This window comes from Trichosurus vulpecula, chromosome 3, assembly GCF_011100635.1.
Source record: "Trichosurus vulpecula isolate mTriVul1 chromosome 3, mTriVul1.pri, whole genome shotgun sequence".
In the NCBI taxonomy this organism is placed as follows: domain Eukaryota; kingdom Metazoa; phylum Chordata; class Mammalia; order Diprotodontia; family Phalangeridae; genus Trichosurus; species Trichosurus vulpecula.
Genome location: NC_050575.1, coordinates 113,142,175 through 113,163,678, shown reverse-complemented (window position 1 = coordinate 113,163,678; position 21,504 = coordinate 113,142,175). Strand labels below are relative to the sequence as shown.

Sequence of the window (21,504 nt, the reverse complement as noted above, 5' to 3'; positions counted from 1 at the left end):
GGATTAGATAGTTTCTTGAGATTACTTTCCAGGTCTTATGTTCTATGAGATTCTATAATCAAATGGGTTATCTTATAGGGTAAGCTCTCTGTCACTGGGAGTATTCAAGCAGAGGATTTGTTGAATGTCATGCATATTGCATAAAGGGGATTTCTTCAAGGGGTAAGAGATTGGACCTGTCAGATCCCTTGCAACTGAGACATGATAAATTTGAATTAATATTTCATTTTCAGACCTCTAATTTCCTTTGGTAGAAGTTAGTTTATTCATATCCTCCAATCTGGGATAACAGTATTAGGTTGGGCAAAGGAAAACACATTTTGATCCTCACATTTTCATTTTTTTGTGTGTGTGCTTTTTGTTTTTTTAAATTCAATTTTGTTTTTCTTCAGGTCCACATTCTTTCCCTCCCATCTTCCCTGTCACCCTTGAGAAAGCAAGAAAAACAAAACCCAATTCAATTATGTACAGTCAAGCAAAACATTCCTGCATTGGCCAAGTTCAAAAAAAGTCTCAGTTTGCATGCTGAATGTATCACCTCTCTATTAAGACATGGGTAGCACTCTTTAGATGGGCTCTGTAGTCTTTTTTATTTAATCTTTTGTTTTTTTCCTAGTCACATATAAAAACAATTTTTAACATTTGTTGGGTGTTTTTTTATTTTTGAGTTCTAAATTTTCTTCCTCCTTTTCTTCCCTCCCCCTTCATTGAGAAGGCAGTGGGCTATGTAGTCTTGACAAGCAAATCACTTGCCTTTTCTGCACATCAGTTTTCTCACTTGGAAAAAAAAAAGGGCGGTAGTTGTGTGAAGTAAATTGGGTTAGATAGTCTCTAAGTCCCTTCCAGCCCTGACATCTTGAGAGACTTAGGCCCTGTTTCTTGTACATGATTAGGTCATCTTAACCTTAGGAAGAGTACCCTTGGGGGTGGAGAGGCCTTAGTTCTTGGGCCTCTCATGTTTCTTAACATTCCAGGTCACCTTTGAAGCCAAAGATAGTGCATTAGATTACATCCCATGCAAACTGTAGATTCCCATTACCTTGTGGCAACATATCACTGTGTTTGCAGTCAGGTGACGTGGAAAGAAATCAGACAAAAGAATCTTGAGTTGGTTCCGCCCCATCTCTTAAAATCCTGCTCCTGACATGGTAAAGAGCTGGACTTACTTGTCAACCTGACTTCTCAAACTGAAACTAAAGTAGGAACCATTATGGTGGTCATTAGGATCATGGGATTTAAATCTGGAAGAGACCTTAGGTATCGTCTAGTTCAATATCCTCAGTTTACATGTGGGGAAACTACTAAGACCCTATGAAATTATGTGACTTGCCTAAGAGCCTACAGTTAGTAAGTAGCAGGATTGAAGTTTGAACATTTGGGATCTCTTGACTTCAGATTTAGTATTCTTTCCCTTTTATTGGTTAAAAAAAAATTCTTCAAGAAGCTTGAGTTGTATTTGCCTATCATTTGTTTGGCTATCATTTGTAGTTCCTATCCTTGTCTCATTGATGAAAAGTCAGATTCCCTGGTGACCCTATCAAATGAATGGGCCTAGACTTGGACAAGTAAGGCTGTTCCTTCCAAGGGCAAAATTATATTCTTTTTTATCCTGATTACTGTGGCAATGTGTAATGATACCTCATATTTGTGGCATTGACACTTCATATTTGTTGTTTAAATGCTCTATATGATTTTATTGCTAAAAAGCAGCATGGGGTAATGGATAAAGAGTCAGCTTTAAAGTTTGAAAGACCTCTGGGTTCAAGTCCTGCCTCTATTTGATAATCTCTATTTTCTGATTAAAAAATGGCCCCTTTCCTTACCAAGGCCAGTCCCCCTACTTGGAACTCTGATCCCATCCACCTGATACTTCTTTAGCAGAATGCCCCCACAATCATCATCTCAGTCATTCCCTCTTTCTGTCTGATCTTCAGTCTCTCCCTCTCTACCGGTTTCTTTCTTGCAGCTTACAAGCATGCCCTCGTTTCCCCCATCTTTTAAAACACCTTTCTTAAACCCTACTGTCTTCTCAAACTATTATCCCATTTTCCTCTTTCCTTTTAAACCAAACTACTAGAAAAAGTTCTGCCTCCTCTCATTCTCCGTTCACTTCCTTTTCAACCCCTTTCATTTAATGTCTGATCTCATTAACTCAACTGAAATTGTCCTCTCCAAAGGCACCAAAAGTTTCTTAATCAAAAATTCAGTGGCCTTTTCTCAGTCTTCCTCCTTGACCTCTGTTTTGTGACAGTCCTCTGGCATAAGAGAATCCCTCCTGGGAGGATGTAGAACTCCCCTATTGACTCTGGCTTTCTATAGCTGGGATCACAGTGCCACACTCCCCTCGTGTAGATGTGTCTAGGTTAAGTCCTCATCTGGGTACCTAGTTTTTGCCTAAGGAAAGGCCCTGTGGGCCAACCACAGACATTGGGGAAAACAAATCCTTTAATGAGTTCAGGTGCTGAGAATGACATGTGAAACAGTGACAATCAGTTTAATGCAAAGCCGTATTGCAAGCAGTAGGGAAGAAGGAGAAAGGGAAAGAGGAAAGGGGGATCTGAAATAAACTCAGAGAGAGAGAAATTCATGTAAGGATGGCACTGTGTTGGGAAGCAGAGACAGGTCCATTTAGCAGGAAGGGGTACTCCAAGGCGTTCTTCTGAGAGTGGGGTTCTTATACTATGATTTTGGGTGTCTTTCTCCCACCCCCGCCCCTGCCAGCTGGCAAATTTGCATAGCAGGGGTCAGGGCAAAATATTATTTTGGGGGTTTGTTAGCAGGAAGAAAAACTGCTGGTAGACAAAATATTATTTGGGGAACACAGCTGTACTAACCTCAAAAAATATTTTTCCATGGGTATGTTTTATAAGCTTACAACCTCCCTTAAGGAGGGATTATCATAGTGATCTCAAGACCACCAGGCCCAATGTCATATAACATTTAACACTGTTGACCACCTTCCCTTCCTGTATACTCTCCCCTCTCTGGGTTTTGATGACACTCTTTCTTTCTTGGACCTCCTCCTAACTGTATTACTATTTCTTCTTTGTCCCTTTGCTGGATCAGCATCATTCCATGTCCTAATCCTTAAGTGTAATTGTCTCCAAGGTTGTGTCCTTGTTGTTCTCTCTTCTATCCCCACCACCTTTTTCCTTGGTAATCTCATTGACTCCTCTTGGTTCATTTATCATCTCTTTGCAGAATCCAAGATCCATATATCCAGGCCTTATCTCACTGGATGTCACCAGATGCCCATTATAAATTTCCTGTTGGATGTCCCATAGGCATCTGAAACTTAACACATCCAAAACAGAACTTGTTATTTTCCCCCTCAAAACCTAACTTCCCTATTTCTGTTAAGGAATCCTCCCAGTTAACTAGTCTCGCAACCTTGGAATCATCCTCACCTCTTCCCTCCTTCAGCCCTCCTGTCTATCTAATCAGTTGCCAAGTCTTGTTGATTCTGCCTCCACATCTCTCTTCCATCTTCTCTCCATTTAGGTAGCTACCACACTGGTGGCCATATCACTGCTCACTAAGACTATTACAGTAGTCTTAGGGTTGGTCTCCTTGCCTCAGGTCCCTTCCTTCTCCAGTCTTCCACCCAGCCGCTAAAATACTATTCAGACAGGTCTAACCATATCACATGCCCCTCCTTTCTACCTCCTTATTGACCCTAGGATAAACTAGAAACTCCTTAGTTTGGTATTTAAACTCCTTCACAGTGGAGCTCCAGCCTACCTTTCAGGATAGCACTCATCACTCTCTTTCATAATATACTTAAGCCACCCAGTCAGACTGGCCACAATCTTTTTGCAGGTTGTCCTACAGGTCTGGAATGCACTCCTTCACCTCTGCCTCATTGAATCTCAGAACCCACCTCAAGAGCCACTTCCTACATGAAATTTTTCCTGATACTCTCAGCTGCTAGTGCCGCACCCCCCAGAAAAACTCCCTTGTGTTTACTTTGTATATGTTTTATATTTATACATCTACAGGTTGTATGTGTTTTCCCCAGTATAAACTCCAGGACCTAGTAGAGTGCCTTGTTCCTAGTAGGCTCTTAATAAAAGCTTATTGATTGATTGATATTTGCTTTGTTACTCTGGGGTAGTCACTTAAGCTCTTAGTGCCTAGGCAGCTAGCTCTATAACACCGAAAGATGAAGAATAGTTGTCATCTCTCATTGCTGAAGAGACTGTCTTCATTGAGAGTTTCCTTTGTTCATAGCACTGGACCAAAACTGATCATTTTTAAAAGTTTTATTGATGCTTTTTGTTTTTACATCACAGTAATTTGTGGCTGTGCTATCCTTCTTCTGTATTGCCCAGTGAGACTCCCCTTGTAACAAAATGAATATTAGTTATCTGGCTTTACATGAAACATTTCATATTCATAGTTCCTCACTTTGTTCTCCAAGGAAAGAAGAGCGGTGCATCTCTTTTCTGGAACAATCGGCGACCAGAGTGTTCATTAGAATCAGTTTAGCTTTGTCTTCTGTTGTTTCCATTTACGTTGTTGTGGTCATAGTTATTTGTTTTTCTAGATCTGTTTACTTCTCTCCGAATCATTTCACTCGAGGCCTCTTATGTTTCTCTGAATTCCTCGTCATTTCTTACATTACAGGATTATTACATTACATTGATAGTGTTACTATGGATACTTAGTTAGAATTATATGCCCGAGATAGTTATTTTAAAACACACACACACACGCACACTGAACCCTTCCTTGTAACACAGAAAAACATTGACTCCACCAGCAATCAGCACACATGTATTAAATGCCTGCTGCGGCACTGTGCTAGGCACAAGGCCAGCCAACAACAAATGTATCTCACTCTACATATTGAATTTCACCTCTCTCCTGAGAGAAGGAAGCTATGTTTTCTCGTCAGTTCTGAGACTAAGATCATTCCTTACAGTTCATCGGCCTTGTTCCCGTTGCTGTTGTTTACATTGTTGTTGTTATCATTGTTATATTGTTCGCTTTGTCCTGCTTTCTTTCCTCTGTGTCGCTTCATATGAGTCTTCCCTTGTTTCTCTCTGTTTCCTATGTTATCTTTTTTATGATACAGTAATAATCATTCACATACCACAAGTATCTAAATAAATTCCAAAGTAGTCAGTAATTTTCCCATAATTCCATATTGGTCTCTTTAGAGTGCTTCCCCTTAGGCCAAATTCCCTGTAAAATCTTAAGCAATATGAGAGCCTTTCTTCTTAACGCAAATCCAACTTCCTGATATTTAGGGTGCGTGTTAAACTATTCCCAGCTTTTTCCTTCTTTATCTTAGCTCAACGGTGAAATGGTCACTTCCTCTCAAGGTTCTCATCATTTCTTAGGAAGCAACCAGTTCTTTTACGTTGGTCCGAATAAAGTCTAGAACGGTAGTTCCCCTTCTTTGCTTCATGTACCCTTTGGGAAAAAAAATGAAATTGTCACTAAAGCAAATCAGATATCAGTTGCTTTGCTGTGATAGACTGAGAAAACTCCAGTTGATGTTGGGGTAGTTGAGATGATAGTAGCATTGTAATCTGATGTTCAGTTCTAAGGACCACATTTTAGCAAGGATGTTAATAAGCTGGAGGGTGCCTCGACAAGTGTGACTAGGACAGTGAAAGGCTTAGAGAACATACCATATGATCGGAGATATTTAGCCTGTAGAAATGAAGGCTCAGGACATAATGGTAGGCAGCATGATACCGTGAAAAGAGTACTGGCTTTGTGCCTCTGCTCCACCCCACAAAGCACTGAAGAAGTGCCATTAACAAATGTTTTTAGAATACAGTATGTCCACTGGGGACTGTAAATTTTAATCTCTGAAACTTTCTTTTTGTTTTTTGGTTTTTTTTTCTCTTAAAAGACCAGCCTTAACCCCAAATCACTCTGGTTCTAGACCAAGCTCTACTTGGTCACTGCTTGGGCCCAGATTGGTCTGAGAATGTGTAAACAATAACTGCTTCTGTTTTGGCCCAAACCCTGAGGGTCTTCCCCTTCCAGATCTATTTTTTTTAAGAGGCCATTCTTTGCCTCATTTTTTATTAAGCCTTAATCACTGAATAGGCACTGCCTCAGTCAAACTGAGACCTATTAAAGACCTTAGCTTGCAAAGGCCAAGGTCCCCCACTGCATCCTGGGCCATCTCCAGTTGTCCTAATCCATATGTGTCCATTGGTCTCTGATGGCTCTGGAGGAGAAAGTGAGACTGGTGACTTTGCACAGCCCTTCCTCACTTAAATCCAGTTCACTTGCATGTCTTCTTTAAGAACAAAGGACAAACGGCCAGCCGCAGCAACAATTTCTACTATATGGATAATCTATTAGAATTTTCAGAGTAGACCCTAGAAGAATACCTTCAGGGTCTGTCTCTACTTAATGGTGAACTTTTTTTTTACAAAAGGTGCTGACAGGAGTTGCTTATCAATAAAGTTGATATTTTCTCTCCTTGAGAGGACTTAAGCAATATTTCTAGTAGTGCCAGTGGTATCTACTTTCTTGATTTTTTTTTTTATTTCTTATTAAGGCTTATGTGAAAATGGTTTTATGAGGAGACCTAGAAAGATAAAATTTCCTACTTTCTGGGGAAAATGGGTCATAATGTATAACCTGGGAGTCTATGGAGTCATATGGCTTTTGTCACATCTTGCATAGAAGTGAGCATTTAGCTCTAGCATCAAGGTAGGGGGAGATAAAATGGATTGGCTGTAGCCTATTTTTAGGATAATCATAGAATCTCAGAATTGGAAGGAACCTCAGAAATCACCTAGTCTGATCTTTCATCCAGTACAGCAATCCCCTTCACAACATTCAGAAGAGATGGTCATCAGGTTTTTGCTTGAATACTTCTACTGGTGGCAGCCCTTGCTGTAGTAGGATGGCTCTAATTGTTAGGAAGTTGTCTTATATTGTAGTATTTCAGTGTATATATAATGTCTCTAATGCGGGTATTCCCTTCAATGATGCAGATGGCAACCGATACAAGTCTGTCCGTCATGTATGACCTTCCTCCGTATCTGCCATACTTTAACTGAGAGGGGCATTCCTAACACTCTGTAGAATACTTGGATACCGGTGGAGCAGGCAGGCTCTCAATTGGCTGTCCCACACTGTCACTATGTGATGGGTCCATCCTTTTTTTTTTCTGATCATACATTTCTTTGATGACATCCTTTATACCACTTGTCCCATGTGACATGTAATCTCTTGAGTTGCATCCTTCTAATACTCTATTTCCTTTGGATCATCTTCAACTTCAATTTTTCAGACATCATAGCACTCCATTAGTCATAGCCATTTATCACTGGAAAAATACTGGGCTTAAAAAGATGGGCCTTCCCCAAAGAAGTCATAGACAAAAAGAAAGGCTTCAAAGACAACAGAATATTTATAGCATCACTTTTTTTTTAGTAGCAAAGAATTGGAAACAAAGTAGATGCTCATTGATTGGAGAATGGTGGAACAAATTGTGATAAATGACTGTTCCAAACAGTGCCACCTGTACCCCAGCTATCATCCTCAACTTCCTCATCCCTCTCCCACTGGAACCTTAGACTCTGATACTGGAACCACCCTAAACTCTGATAGGTGAGCTCTCACCTTATCATCCTGGAACTAGGCCTCTGTGTCATTTCCTACCTATTTCCAAGCCATGCTGCTACATGACTATCCCACCTTTCTAGTTCCCCTTTATGTATGGTCTTTTCCAATTAAAATGTAAGCTCATTGAGGGCAGATTGCCTTGCTTGCTTGTGTTTATATCCCCAGCACTTAGTACAATGCCTAGCACATAGTAAATGTCTAATACATGCTCTATCACTGCTTTGTAAGAAATGATGAATATGTAGAATAGAGGGAAGCATTAGAAGACATGCAATCTGATCAAAATCAAAGTTGGCATGGTCGGGAAAGCAATGTATACAGTGACTATGATGGAAAGAAAGACAACCAAAAAAAAATCCTACAACTAGATGATTTGAAATCACCATATTTCTCCATATAATCATCGCACCCTGGATGTATGTGTTTTTCCCCCAGTCCAAAAATTGGTCTATAACCTTTCGTTGTGTAATCATTGCCTGGTATAATTCTGTTTGTCACACCACTTAAAAGGTAAACTGAGCAGCAATGTATTCAGCAGTGGCATATAGATATGTGTTTCTCTCTTGTGCATTGCAAGCCAGTGAGCCTAAATTCTCAGCGCTGGCACATTGTCAGTATTCAATTTGAACACACATTCATGAGTATTCCATGCGTCTTAACCTTGCACCAAAGACAGTTTAGTCATAAATGATTTAAGTAATGCTAGCACAATGGTAGGGGTTTATTAAAGCTTCATATAATGGTCCCACCCCACTTTTGCCAAAAATGGCATGAAATCTGCGATGATGATGCAGTGAAACACAGTCCAAACCTGGCCCTAAAGAAGAGGTAGAAGAGGCTTCTCCCCAGTCCTTGCAAAGGCAGGGAACTATGGCTGTAGAACCCTTTTTTGATATATTAGCTAGTTTGGATAAACTGGTTTTTCCCTCTCTTTTATTGTTATATATCTCTCTGAGAGGGGAAGAAGGAAAATGGATACATTGGGAAATGCAGGTGATGTAAAAAGAAATCATATTTATGAAAATGTATTTTTTTAAGATGGACCCTAAAGTTGATTTTTAAAATGGGAACAATTGAGGGTAGTATGACTGTGGGAAGACAGGCACACTAATAAACTGTTGATAGAGCTGTGAATTGGTCTGAACATTCTGAAAAAATTTTAGATTATACAAGAAAAGACACTAAATTGTCTATGCTCTTTGGCCTAGCAATCCCACTACAAGACATATGCTCCAAAGAGGTAAATGATAAAAAGACCTCAAATATAGCAAAATGGTAATAGCTTTCTTGTGGCAGAAAAAGAAAAAAAATTAAAGCAAAATTGATGTCTACCAACTGGGGAATGGTTGAAGAAATACGTAAATGCAATGATATGTTATTATAGCATAAGAAATTGCAAGTGTGAGAAATTCAGATAAAAATGTGAAGACTTGTATGAAATAATGCAGAGTAAAAAAAGCAAAACCAAGAAAACTATGTGCATAATGACTGATAATTTCTGTGATAGTACTAAATGGCTATTGTACTCTGTTGAATTGTAATGAATAATCTCAGTCCTGAAGAACTGATAAGGAAATGCCTTCCTCTGAGAGGTGTACTACAGATGTGGAATTCTTTATATACTATCTGATGTAGTGTTAGTTGGCTTCGCTTAAATGTTTTCCTTTGTTACAAGGAAGGGTTCAGTGCAATGTATTGTTATCTTTTCTTTTTTAAAACCAAAGGAATTTGGACTTTTGTTTCTAGGAGGTTTGGAAAATGCTGGATAATTTCCCAAAGGCTGTCCAGCTGGCTGTCTTTCCTTTGTTCCCTGTCCTTTTGCAGTCACTATCCCAGATAAAGCACAAATAGCTGAACTCTGTATACATTGTCCATCCTGTTATATCATGCTCTGCATACCATAGTCATAGACTACAGGCATTCTTTATCTACTTAGTTTTTATGTGATACTTAGGCCAAACCCTTAGGAAATCATGGCTCTCATTTAAGGATCTCATTTAAGAGGCTATGTAATAATGTTCTGGGGGCAAGATACCATAAGCATAATACCATTCATGTCATTTTTTCCTTTTCCTTTTTTGTCTGTTGATTTCCTTCTGGGCTCATCCTTTTAGGCCCTCTGTGTGACTTAGTTGGGCCTTTCTCTAATGTCTTCTTAAACTTGTTTTCGCCTCCACTGCTTCTTGTCATTTTGTAATGAGGTAGTACTCGTGATTTTTTGCCTTCTCCTGTAAAATTTTATAAACGAATCTATTTTAAACCAATATTGGTTTTGGTTGCAACAGCACTCTTCTTAGCAAGGAGAATAAGGATTTGCTGGCTAGGGTAGTGTATAGATTCTTTTATTCTTATTTGGGTTTTTGCTTGACACTGGTTAAACTTTTTTTTTTAATTAAATTCTTATACTCAATGTTGATGTCCTTTACTCCATTAATTTACTTTGGGAGGGTGGGGTGCGGTATCAGTTTGGAGTTGCTTTCATTGCACATCATATATTTTTCTAGGGTTTTTTTGCTTTCTGTTAGTTTTGCATTAATCAAGTAAATCAATTCAGTCAGTAAACATTTGTTAGGTACCTGCTATATATAAAACACTGTCCTAAACTCTGGGGATAAAAATACTAAAAGAAAGACAGTCCCTGACCGCAAGGAGTTTACTATCTAATGGGGAAAGACTGACATACAAAAGAAGGCTGAAAAGGGGTGTGGAGGTACCTGCCTAGGGGGTCATGAGGGAGACCAGCCTAAAGGAGGGTAGCTAAATAGAAGAGGAGATGACTAGCCCAGGAGCCTTCTTTAAATGGAGGTTTTGGAAGTTCTGTTTCCCTCTTCAGTCAGAGGGTGTAAGAGGGTGCTCAGCTGTGAGTACCAAGGTTTTGTCTCACCAGATGTTGAGTTTCCTGATAAAGATGTTCCTATGGGCATGGTGTAATCCGCTTTTGATCTTTCATTTTACAAGTCACTTATTTGACCCAGCTTATTTGGAAATGACTTCTACATATGTAACAACTTACTGTTAAAAGAGTAGCTTTATTTTATTAATAGTAGTTAAAATGATGTGTGTGATATTGTTTGGTACTTGCTGTGTTTAGCATGTTCCAGTTCTTTCCTGGAAGAAATTACTCATCACATATAATATGTATGAGGCTTCTGCCTCGTATTGAGTTGAAATCTACTTCCTGTCACGAGGACCTTTTGGTCCTAATTTTGCTCTTTAGACCAGTACAAACCAAAGCAAATGCTTCTTTGCTCTGAGAGCCTTCCAGGAAGGGATCGCAAAGGTCACCTGGTCCACACTGTGACAAATAAGAATGTCTTTTACAGTATACTAAGAAGTGGCCATCTAACTCTTGATTAAAGGCCACTGGTGAGAAGGAACTCACTACCTCCCCTGGCGGCCATCCTTTGCACTTTGCTGTAGCCTGGTTTGTTCGCAAGTTTTTCCTTACGTCAAACCTCAGTCTGCTTCTCTGCAACTTCCACTGTTGCCCCTCTTTCTGCCAAGCAGAACATAACTTATCTCTAGCCAAGAGATGGTCTTGGAGAAAAGTTTTCAGGTGGGCATGAGTTAAGGCTTTCAAGATCATTTATTTAGCAGGGTAGCCTGCTTCAGATAACCTGGAGGTCTGATGGGCAGACTCATCCACTAAACAATAATATCAGTAAAATATTTTTGATATGTCTTCATATATATTTTCATATGTCTTCAATGTATGTATATTTATTTATAAATTACATATATAAATGCACTGTGAGAGTCACTATCCAACCCAAAAGAAAAATGGGGGTTTGGGGAAATGCTCTTATTTTGGTCACTGCCCCATAGTGCTTGCTGTAACTATGAAATAACCAGGAATGGAAGGAACAGGAAAAGGAGGTGGAAGGAGGGAAATCTTCCCAGTGACACCTGTTTAGCTGCTGCTGTGGCTGCTAGAATAACAGGCTACAACTACCCTGAGAAGCCAATGCCCTGTTCTTACATTGCAAGTGGTAGGGAGCAGGGGAGTATTGGGTCAGAAGAGGTGAAGGGTAGATATAGTTATGTTGGAGACAAGTCCCACATTTGATTATTGTAGGGAGGGTGGAGTTCAAGCCCATGTTCCCATTCTTGATTCGGTTGATCATACAACTCTTGGTGTCATGAGCAGCAGAAGAGGGGGCAAGCAGTGACTCAAAGGACTGGGGTGGTAGGAGTGAGTCACAGATGAGAGCCTTGAGCCTGTGAAGCCTAGGGGCCAGTTTGCAGTGAGGGGCTTCCCAGAGTTGTCAGACAATAACTTGTACCTTCACTGTAGGACCCCAGTTTATCTGATCTGATCTTTCTGTGTACCCCAACCACCTCAAAGTCAGGGACTTCTTTACACATCTTGGGAACCCCTTTAACAACCTGAACACATACTTCTTGAATGTCTACCACGATGTCAACCTCCACCTTCTTAAACTCATGTTGACATAGATGTACCTACTGTGTTGACAGCACTGAGTTAGGAACTAGAGGAAATGTAATAAAAACAACAAAACAAGCCACATCCCCTCCTCTATATGACAGCCTTTCAAATACTTGAAGACAGCTGTCATGTCCCTTCTGAGTCTTCTCTTCTGGCTAAACATCCCCAATTCCCTAAGTTAATCCTTATGTGATATTGATTCAAGGCACTTCACCACCTTCTTCTGCTTGCCCTCCAGAATATCTGTCTCCTTAAAAGGTGGCACTCAGCACTGAATATGGTACTCCAGAGGTTGTCTGGCTAGGGCAGAGTACAGAGGAAATATCACTACCTTAGTTTTGGAAGCCATGCTTCTCTTAATGTAGTCCAAGGTCACTTTAGGATTTTTTGGCTGTGATATCACACTGCTGACTCATATTTAATCTGTAGTCCACTTAAACCCACAGATCTTTTTCATACAACCATACCTCCTCTATCTTGTACTTGTGAAACTGATTTTTTGCACCCAAACATAAAACTACCATTTGTCTCTATTGAATTTTGTATTTTTGTATTTAGCCCAGTGCTTTAACTTGTCAAGATATTTGGGATGCAGACTTTTATCCAGTGGTTAGCCAGCCAGGGAAGCTTGGTCTTAGGTGCAGATTTGCTAAGCTTGCCATTTGACTTTATCAAAATTATTGATAAAAATGTTAAACAACATAGGGTAAAGCACACTTAATTTTATTATCTAGTCGATATCTCTCCAACTTTTCCACAGGAATAGTGTGGAATGCCTTATCTATCACTTTCCTGAAATCTGTGGTAAGCTGTATCTACAACATTCTTATTATCTGCCAGTATAGTAACCCTGGCGAAAGCGGAAATAAGGTTAGCCTGGCATTGAACTGTTCTTGGTGAAGTCATGCTGACAGTCTTAAATCCCCTCTTCTCTTTTTAAGGATCTATTCTAGAATTTTCCCAAGAATCAAAATCAAACTCATGATGTTTTACAGACTCTGCATTCCTTTTGGTTGTCCTTTCCCATTTTACACAGTTTCAGATATTACAGTGAATGGCCTCACAGTCACATCAGCCAGTTCTTTTAGTATCCAAGGATGTAGTTCTTCATTCGTCTGGAGCTTATCTTGGGTATCAACTCAACATTATCCTTTATGTTTTTGTCACTTCTAATGCAAAGGTAATTATTGTCCTTGGCAAAGAAAGTAGAAGTAAAATAGGGATTGTTCTGTTTCTCCTTTTCTCTGTTGTCATTTATCGTTGCTCCATTGTCCCTATGCATTGGTCATATCCCTTCTTTGACCCTCTGTTTCCCTTGATGTAGCAGAAAACTCCTTTTCATTTTCTTTGGTATCCTCCACTAGCCTCAATTCATTTAGAGCTTTAGCACTCTTGACACTTGTTTATAGGACTGTGTACAAACCGTTACCTGCCCTTGTTTCCATCTGCTATAAAAATACATTTTTATTGATCTCTTTCTCCCTTTGTATCCTTCCCAAAGAGCTAAGCCTTATAAGAAAGTTTTTTAAAAGAAAAAAAATTCAGCAGACTAATGAGTACATTGAAAAAGATCTGACATTCACAGTATCAATGGAAGCAAGCATATTCTCATATCTCTTCATTAGGACCAACCTTATTTTTTTATAATTTTGCAACATTTCTTTCACATTGTTTTGTGGCAGTTCTTATTTACATTGTTATAGTCGTTGTATGTATTGTATTCTTGGTTTTACTTATTTTGCATTAGCTCATGAAAGTTGATGCTTCTCTGCTTTCTTTATCTTTGGCGTTTCTTCTAGCACAATAATATCCCCTTTACATTCATATACCACAGTTTATTTAGCCATTCACCAATTGATAGCCATCTGTTTTGTTTCTAGCTCTTTGCTACCACAAAAAGTACTGTTACAAATATTTTTGTGTATATGGAGCCTTTTTGTCAGTGACCTTCTTGGGGTATATACCCAATAGCAGTGGAATCTGGATCAAGGGGCATGGGCATTTTTGTCCTGTTATTTACACAATTCGAAATTGTTTTATAGAATGTACATAGCTTTTTAAAATCTCAGTTGGCTTAATTCCTTGTGCATCCACATCAGTCTCTTCAGTTAAACCTCATTTCTCTTTGGAATTGGAATTGTTTCTCTCTTTGTGTACAAGAATTTCCGTCTTGAGGGTTTTCCAATCCTTCTGGGCTGACTTCTCTTGTAAAGAATGTTAGTCCATTATTAACTCTTTGAAATGTGCTTTCCTCAAATATGTGGTGCATGCCTGACCTTCCCAGCCACAAACTCTAAGAAGGTATAGTTAATTTCTCCCATAGTTACATCATTTCTATCCCAGCAACCAGTATGTCTCCCTGTTAGTAATTCACCATCTTTTCACCTTGTCTTTTCCCCTTCCCCTCACCTTTCCCTTCTTTTTTTCCTCCATTCATCTATATAATGTATGAATATGTACGTAGAGGTATATTTGTATAATTTGAAGACAGCATTCATATTCCCCCAAGTCTTCTCTTGTCCCAGCTAAGCACCCATGAAAAAGACTCATGCAGAATGATGTCATTTATCCTTATTAGGTGTGACATGTAGGACTAGAAATTGCTTTCTCTTGCTGGTATATACTGTATCTCTCCTTGTAGTAGTAATTATCAGACAGATCTTCTTTGACTAAACTGTTCCTGGAAATGTAATGCTTAAGATACTATTATAGCTGTAACAACAATGCTAGCCACTACTGTGACTGTGCAAGGCCAGTAACACCAGCACACAAGAGAGCTGCTAGCACTGGTTCTTTGATCTGCTTTTCTGAGGAAAGCAGCTTTAAGGGGTTAACAGTCTTACTTTAATTAAATGTATATATATCAATCACTTAGTTCAGAGGGAAAAGCCAGCACCCTGAACTGCAGAGCAAATACAAAAAAAAATTACTAACACAATAACACAAATCAACAGACAGGCTTCTAGCTGTCTGACCAAAGCTATACATACATAGTCACCAGAGAGAGAAACATCAACATCTGGGTTTTTAAAGCAGGGTGGGACTCTATCAGCTACCCAGAGTCTCCACACCAACACTATTCCAATGAGCGAGCCCCAAACAAAATGCTAACCTCAGAGTATATATATACTTCTTCAGGGTTGAAGGGCTTCACACTTCTTGTGAGTTTCACACCTCTGGGGACCTAACTAGCAAAAGGTGTGGACCTTTCTACAAACAAAGGCACTTGATTGCCTCGGTGCTGAGAAGCACTCCAAAACAAAAGACAACAAAAAGTCCTACGTTGCTTGCCATTACAATAGCTCACATTTATAGGTCACTCTAAAATGTATTTTTCTCATATTAACACTTTGAGGTATATAAGTCAGATGATATGTGTGAAAGAACTATATAAATTGTTAAATTTAGGTGGTATTATTAGGCTTATAGAATCTAGGTCTGGAAGGAAGCCTTAGAGATCATCATATCTACTCCCTCATTTAAAATAGTTGAGAACCACAGGGGTTAAATGACTTGCCCAAAGTTATCTAAGTAGGTGGTCAGTAGCAGAGCTAGGTGGTGGAGTGGATAAAGTGCCAGGCCTGAAGTCAGGAAGACTCATCTTCATGAGTTCAAATCTGGCCTTAGACACAAAATAGCTGTGTGACCCTGGGTAAGTCACTTAACTCTATTTGCCTCAATTTTCTATTTGTCAAGTGAGCTGGAGAAGGAACTGGCAAACTACTCCAATGTCTTTGCCAAGAAAACCCCAAATAGGGTCACGAAGAGTCAGACACCACTGAAATGACTGAACAACAAAGGTAAAGCTAGCTGGTGTTCAGACTACAGATTCTGACTCCAAATCCTATGCTCATTCCACTATAATAATGTTAAGGTTAGTTCTTCTCGTTCTACTATACAAATAAGATCTTGCCCAAATTGTAATAGGCCATTTCCCAGCTTTATATTTACTTATCTCATGACATTTATCATATCCTGCTTTACATTGTAGATATATACAGATCTCATCTGCTCTTCTAGAGCGTAAGCTTCTGGAGTTAAAACATAACAGTGTCTTCTTACTTAATTTGGTATTTCAGGGCCATGCACACAGAATAATAGAATGTCCAAGGTGGAAGCAACCTTACATATGTTCTAGACCAACTCCTTACGCTTCTGAAAAGTAAACTCATGCCCCAGAGGTCCTACCGAGGGAATAATAATAGCAGAGCTCAGACTAGAAGCCATCGGTGCTGAATGAAGTTTCAGGGAAGCAATTTTCAACTCATTATCATTCACCAGTAAATCAACAAGCATTCATTAAACTTCCACTTTGTGAAATAAAGTTGTTAAATCCTATGGGGGAGAGACAACTTGCACACAAGTATGTATAAACAAAATACATGCAAAGTGAATAGCTAGAAAGATAAGGAAGAGCTTTGTGGAGAAGGGACATCTCCCTGAGCTTAACATTCCTGAATAGCACCCAGGCTTTTAGCCTTCTCTGACCTCCTCTAAATACTTCTTTTGTTCTATTTCTATAATAATTATTTTTGCATATATCTCATCTCTCCTCCTCAAAACTCTTCATTTGAGTGGAGTTTTGGAGGAAGTGAGGGATTCTAAGAGATAGAGGTTGGGGGAGGGCAAGACATTGAGATGGGAAATGGAACGTCCCATGAGAGATCTTCCTACCAATTTGAACCATTTAAGGATTGGAAAGAAGCTTGGGTGACCATTCCTTGTTGGGGATATTGTGAATGGGATGAACTTTTCTGAGAATTGAGTGAGATAACCTTGAGGATCCTTCTAATCCCTAGATTCTCTGATTCTGCCCCCTGGGGCCATAGAGAATTTTCCATGACAATAATCCTTTAGGTGTTTGAAGGCTGTGATCACATTACCTGGGATTTTTATTCCACTCCAGTGTCTGTTATCCTAATGGTCATTCTGCCTCTTATCTTGGTTCTTGTCATTCTTACCTTTTTGTTCATTCATTCCAGAAATGTTTATTAGGCACCTATTAGGTGTGCTGCACCCTGTAGGTACCTTAAATATTAGGAGTGAACAATACACTCCTTGCCTTCTGGGAGCTTGGTGAGATGTAGGGAGGAGGGAGGAGCTAGGCCTTTGGAAGAAGGGGAAATTTAAATAGGCAGAGAGTGAAATAAGTCCATTCCAAGCCAGGAGGTAGGAGAGGGTCCAGTTTTAGTGGAGAGGGAACCAACCTCTGTTGTGATCCATTTTGTTTCTTGCATCTTTGTGTCTGTTTTGAAGGTTTCTTATGAATGTGGAGTAGAGTAGGCGGCTTTGGGTCTTCATTTCGCTTTGCAATTTGACCTCCCAAAGAGCCCTTGAATTCCCTAGGGCAGCTTAACTGAGGTAAGATCACAAGATTCAGTTTCAGAGGGGGTGGAACTGAAGTGAGTCATTAGATTTAATCAAATTGGATGCCAAAAGAGATTGTAAGCATCCTTCTAAGCATCAAATCACATACCAGCGGGGCAAAGGCTAGTTAGTGTCTCATATACTGGGGCAAAATGGATGTGATGAGGACAAAGGAGAGATCCAAACAAAGTGCTTTAGGAAATATAAAAGTGTGAAAGGTACAAAGTGTTCATTATATGTGGGCTAAGAAAGGAAAAATCTTGTTTTCCTGGGTTTGTGTTGGGGTGGATGGGATCAGGAAAAGCTTCATAGTTAAGGTGACATTTGTTCTGTGTCTTGAAAATCCTAGACCCAGGTTGAAAGAGGAAGGGTCTGGGAAAGGACATTTCAGCCTTTCCTCACAACAACCCTGTGAGGCTGTTTTATATTATTAATCACCATTTTATAGTTGAGCCAGTTGTGTCTCAGAGGAGGGCCAATGACACTTGCTCAAAGTTGCGTAGCTCATAGATCTTAGAGCTGGGTCTTCTGCCTCCAAATTCAGTTCTTTTTCCCGTTTCACAATGCTATCTCTTAGCGAATTAGCAGAGGCACAGAAGTAAGAAAACAGGACCTATAGCAGGGACCCTGAGAAGTCCAGTTTTTTTGAAGCATCAGGGAAGTGAAAGAGCAAGAAGGGACTAGAAAAAGTAGAGTGGCACCAGATTGTTATGGAACTGGAATGGTGGGCCAAGGGAGAATAACAGAGAGCTGTTTCAGTGTTTTGAGAAGTAATTTGGTCAGATAAGTGTATACGGAAGATTATTCACATATCTACCTGATTAGACAATATGGTATTGATGTAGTCAAGGGGTAGGTGCATAATTATCATTGGAGTTGAGGGAAAATAGCCATAGAATTTCTGTGACTGTATGGGGCAGGGTGAGGGAAAGCAGGATTCATTTCTAATGAATCCAAGCAAGTTTTATAGAGAAAGTAGAATGCTTCTTGAGGAGGTAAGGATTATATTGTTTTTCATCTTTGTATCAGCATTTTGGGGAAATGGTGGGGAGAATCTGGACCCATGATTTCGTCAGTGTACATCATCAGTGTGGAAACTATCTCTATCCATACAGACTGGCAACTTATTTGTAATCTGTAGTCTTAGTGAGAATTAAAGCCACTTGCTCATGATCACATCACTATCCTATGTGTCCACATATACTAAGGAAAATCCAGGCCTTCCTCATTCCAAAGCTGGCTTTCTGTGTAATGTCACTGTACCTCATCTCTCCAGCATAGTAGACAACTAATAAATGTTGGTTGAATTGAACTGAATATCCCATTTTGAATTCTGATTTGTTTAAATATAGCAGAAGTACTTTGTCATATTGGTGGGATTCCAGGTACTTGTTGTTTTGGAGAAGACGGCTTCTTGGCCAAGTAAGACAGCTGGAATGAGAAACCGAGCAATTTTTGTGGACGTTATAGAGTTCTTTTCTGCTAGGGAAATGGATCAAGAAAAAGGATGAACTAGTTGGAAGAACAATGAGAGACCTGGCTCATTTTCCATTTTGGTATCCATTTCATGGGAAGAAAAATGACTGCCTTATAGAGCCCCTGGCAAAATAGCAAATATAAAATGGTTTGACCTTCACAGGGAAAAACACTTTGTCAAGAGCAGGATTGAATGAGGTTTATTTTGGGTGACAGTCCCTCTCCAAGGCATGATGGCATGGTGCAAAGAACGTGGATTTAAAGTCCGAAGACCTAAGTTTGGGTCCTACCTTTGCTACATATCACGTATGTGATATTGAGCAAGTCACTTAACTTTTCCATTCCCCAGCTTCCTCATCAAAGTGAGGAAGAGAGATTAAATGATGGCTAAGGCCCCTTCAGCTCAAAATCCTGTGATCCTTCCTGCTTCATCCAACCTGACCTTTCCTCTTCCTGGTAGGGCTGGTTGCTGCCGCAGGCCCTCGGACTTCTCTCTCTTATTTGTGGAACAAGCTCCTTCTATGTCCCTGGGGTTGCACCAATCAACTTCCACCAGAATGACCCTGTAGAAATCAAGGTAAGTATAAGCTGTGCTTGGAGAGAGAGAGAAAAAGAGAGAGAGAACAATTCTTCCTCCTTAGATGGGAGAGGAGGGTGCTAGATGTCCTGCTTGCCTTTACTTTGGGCTAGCTCCTCATTTCTCTAGTATTTGGGCTTTTGGACCAAATAAATGGCTATCCTAACCTCTTTATGAATCCAGATGTTAAGATATTCACTAGGCCTGGAGCTCTTAGTGGGAGGTTTTTGGGGGGAGAGGGGTTGTCTTTTTGTTTTTTAATTCCTGGTTTAGTCACAGGTGAGGATAATTCCTGTTGTCGCTACTGTGCCATCTAAAAACCCCTGCTTTGTTTCAGTTTTGCCCCAAATGTGGCTATAGGAGAGTAGCTTTATCTAATGGATAAAGAAGAGATCTTGGATCTATTCCTAGCTCTTCTCCATCTCACTTTATGACCTTGGTCAAAGCAAAGCACTTACCTTCTGTATGCCTCAGTTTCTCCACCTATAAATTGAGGGATAATATTTTCTTTCTCTGCACCTCAAAGATTGTCAAAGAGATTGTCCTTAGACAATGTGATATAAGTCTGACTTGGTATTCACATTAAGTACATTTTATCAAGTATTGAATACATTTACTCATTAAGTACATAATATTCTAACATTCCCTCCACAAAAGTGCTCCCTCATCATAACGTGAAAGTGACCCTGAGTTCTTTAAAGCTGCACCTAGTGAAGGGTAAACCCTGGTCCTTCCATCCTCACATAGTTTTGAGTCTCCCTCCTACTTTCCCTATTATACTTTACTTGCAACCTAGGAGTCATTCTGGATTCCTCCCTGTCCCTCACCCCCCATATCCAAACTGTCGCCATGCCTATCATTTTTACCTTTGTAAATTCTGGAATACATTCCCTTCTTTCCTCTGACACTGCCACCACTCTGGTGCAGGCCCTCCTCACCTCACACCTTGATTATTACAGTAGCTGCTGGTGGGGTCTCCCTGCCTCACCACGCCAATCTAGCCTCCATTCAGCCACTAAAGTGATTTTCCTAAAATATATGTCAATTCATGTCATTCCCCCTACTCAGTAAACTCTAGTGGCTCCCTGTTGCCTCCAGGCGCAAATGCAAAATGCTCTGTTTCCACATTCAAAGCCCTTCATATCTTAGCCCACTCCTGTCTTTCCAACAGGTACTCTTACTCCCCAACAAGTATTCTTCAATCCAGTGACACTTGCCTCTGTCTGTTCCATGAACAAGACTATGTATTTGTTTGCATGTTGTCTCCCCCATTCAATCCAGTGCTCCTTGAGGGCAGGGACTATCTTTTGCTTCTTTTTATATCCCCAGTGCTTAGAAAGGTTCCTGACACATAGAAAGCAGTTAATAAACGTTTATTGAATTGAATAAAGGCCAAGGAAAAAGAATCTGCTTAGCTAAACGCAAAGAAGTTTTATCCCCCAAGCGTTAGCTACCAGGGGGTGATTTTTTAAGGAGGAGTGTCATAGCAACTCATGAAACCATACACTAAGATATCAGGGGTTACAGTCTTCGTCCCCTGAGGACAGTGTAGGTCTTTTGAAGGACTAAACCTCATAAAAAGCTAAATAATTAATATTTGATTTTTGTGAAATGGATATTTGCTATCATTCATTTTCCCATTGGAAAAGTTGAGTTGAGCATGTGCCGTGGGTTAGGAAGTATTGAAAATTCTTTATCTAGGAAGAAGAGTATAGCAAATCCTATTGGTTTGCCTGATTTGAGTATAATGCCCTCTCTCTTTTCTTTCCTCCAGGCCGTGAAGCTGACAAGTTCTCGAACTCAGCTGCCCTATGAATATTACTCACTGCCCTTCTGCCAGCCCAAGAAGATAACATATAAGGCAGAGAATCTTGGTAAGCCCCTCCTTCTTCCTGATGGCCAGCCCCAGTGAGGCATTAGTGTCGCTTTCAAGTCGTTTGGTCTTTGCCTATTTCGGGGTCTCTCAGTCAGATGCTGGTCCTCAGGCTGAAAGAATAATTATTCCTAAATCTAATAGTGAGCAGAGTTGGGACCA

The 21,504-nt window shown here is 39.9% G+C and overlaps 1 protein-coding gene across 1 annotated transcript in view; it reads left to right on the top strand.

The window, feature by feature from the left end:
* The window catches only part of TM9SF4 (transmembrane 9 superfamily member 4), a 59,320-nt gene that overhangs the window by 8,491 nt on the left and 29,325 nt on the right, over positions 1-21,504 (top strand). The window contains exons 2-3 of the mRNA XM_036750727.1: positions 19,353-19,469; positions 21,244-21,343. Coding sequence (XP_036606622.1) covers positions 19,353-19,469; positions 21,244-21,343 — 217 coding nt within the window. The remainder of the gene's footprint in view (positions 1-19,352; positions 19,470-21,243; positions 21,344-21,504) is intronic.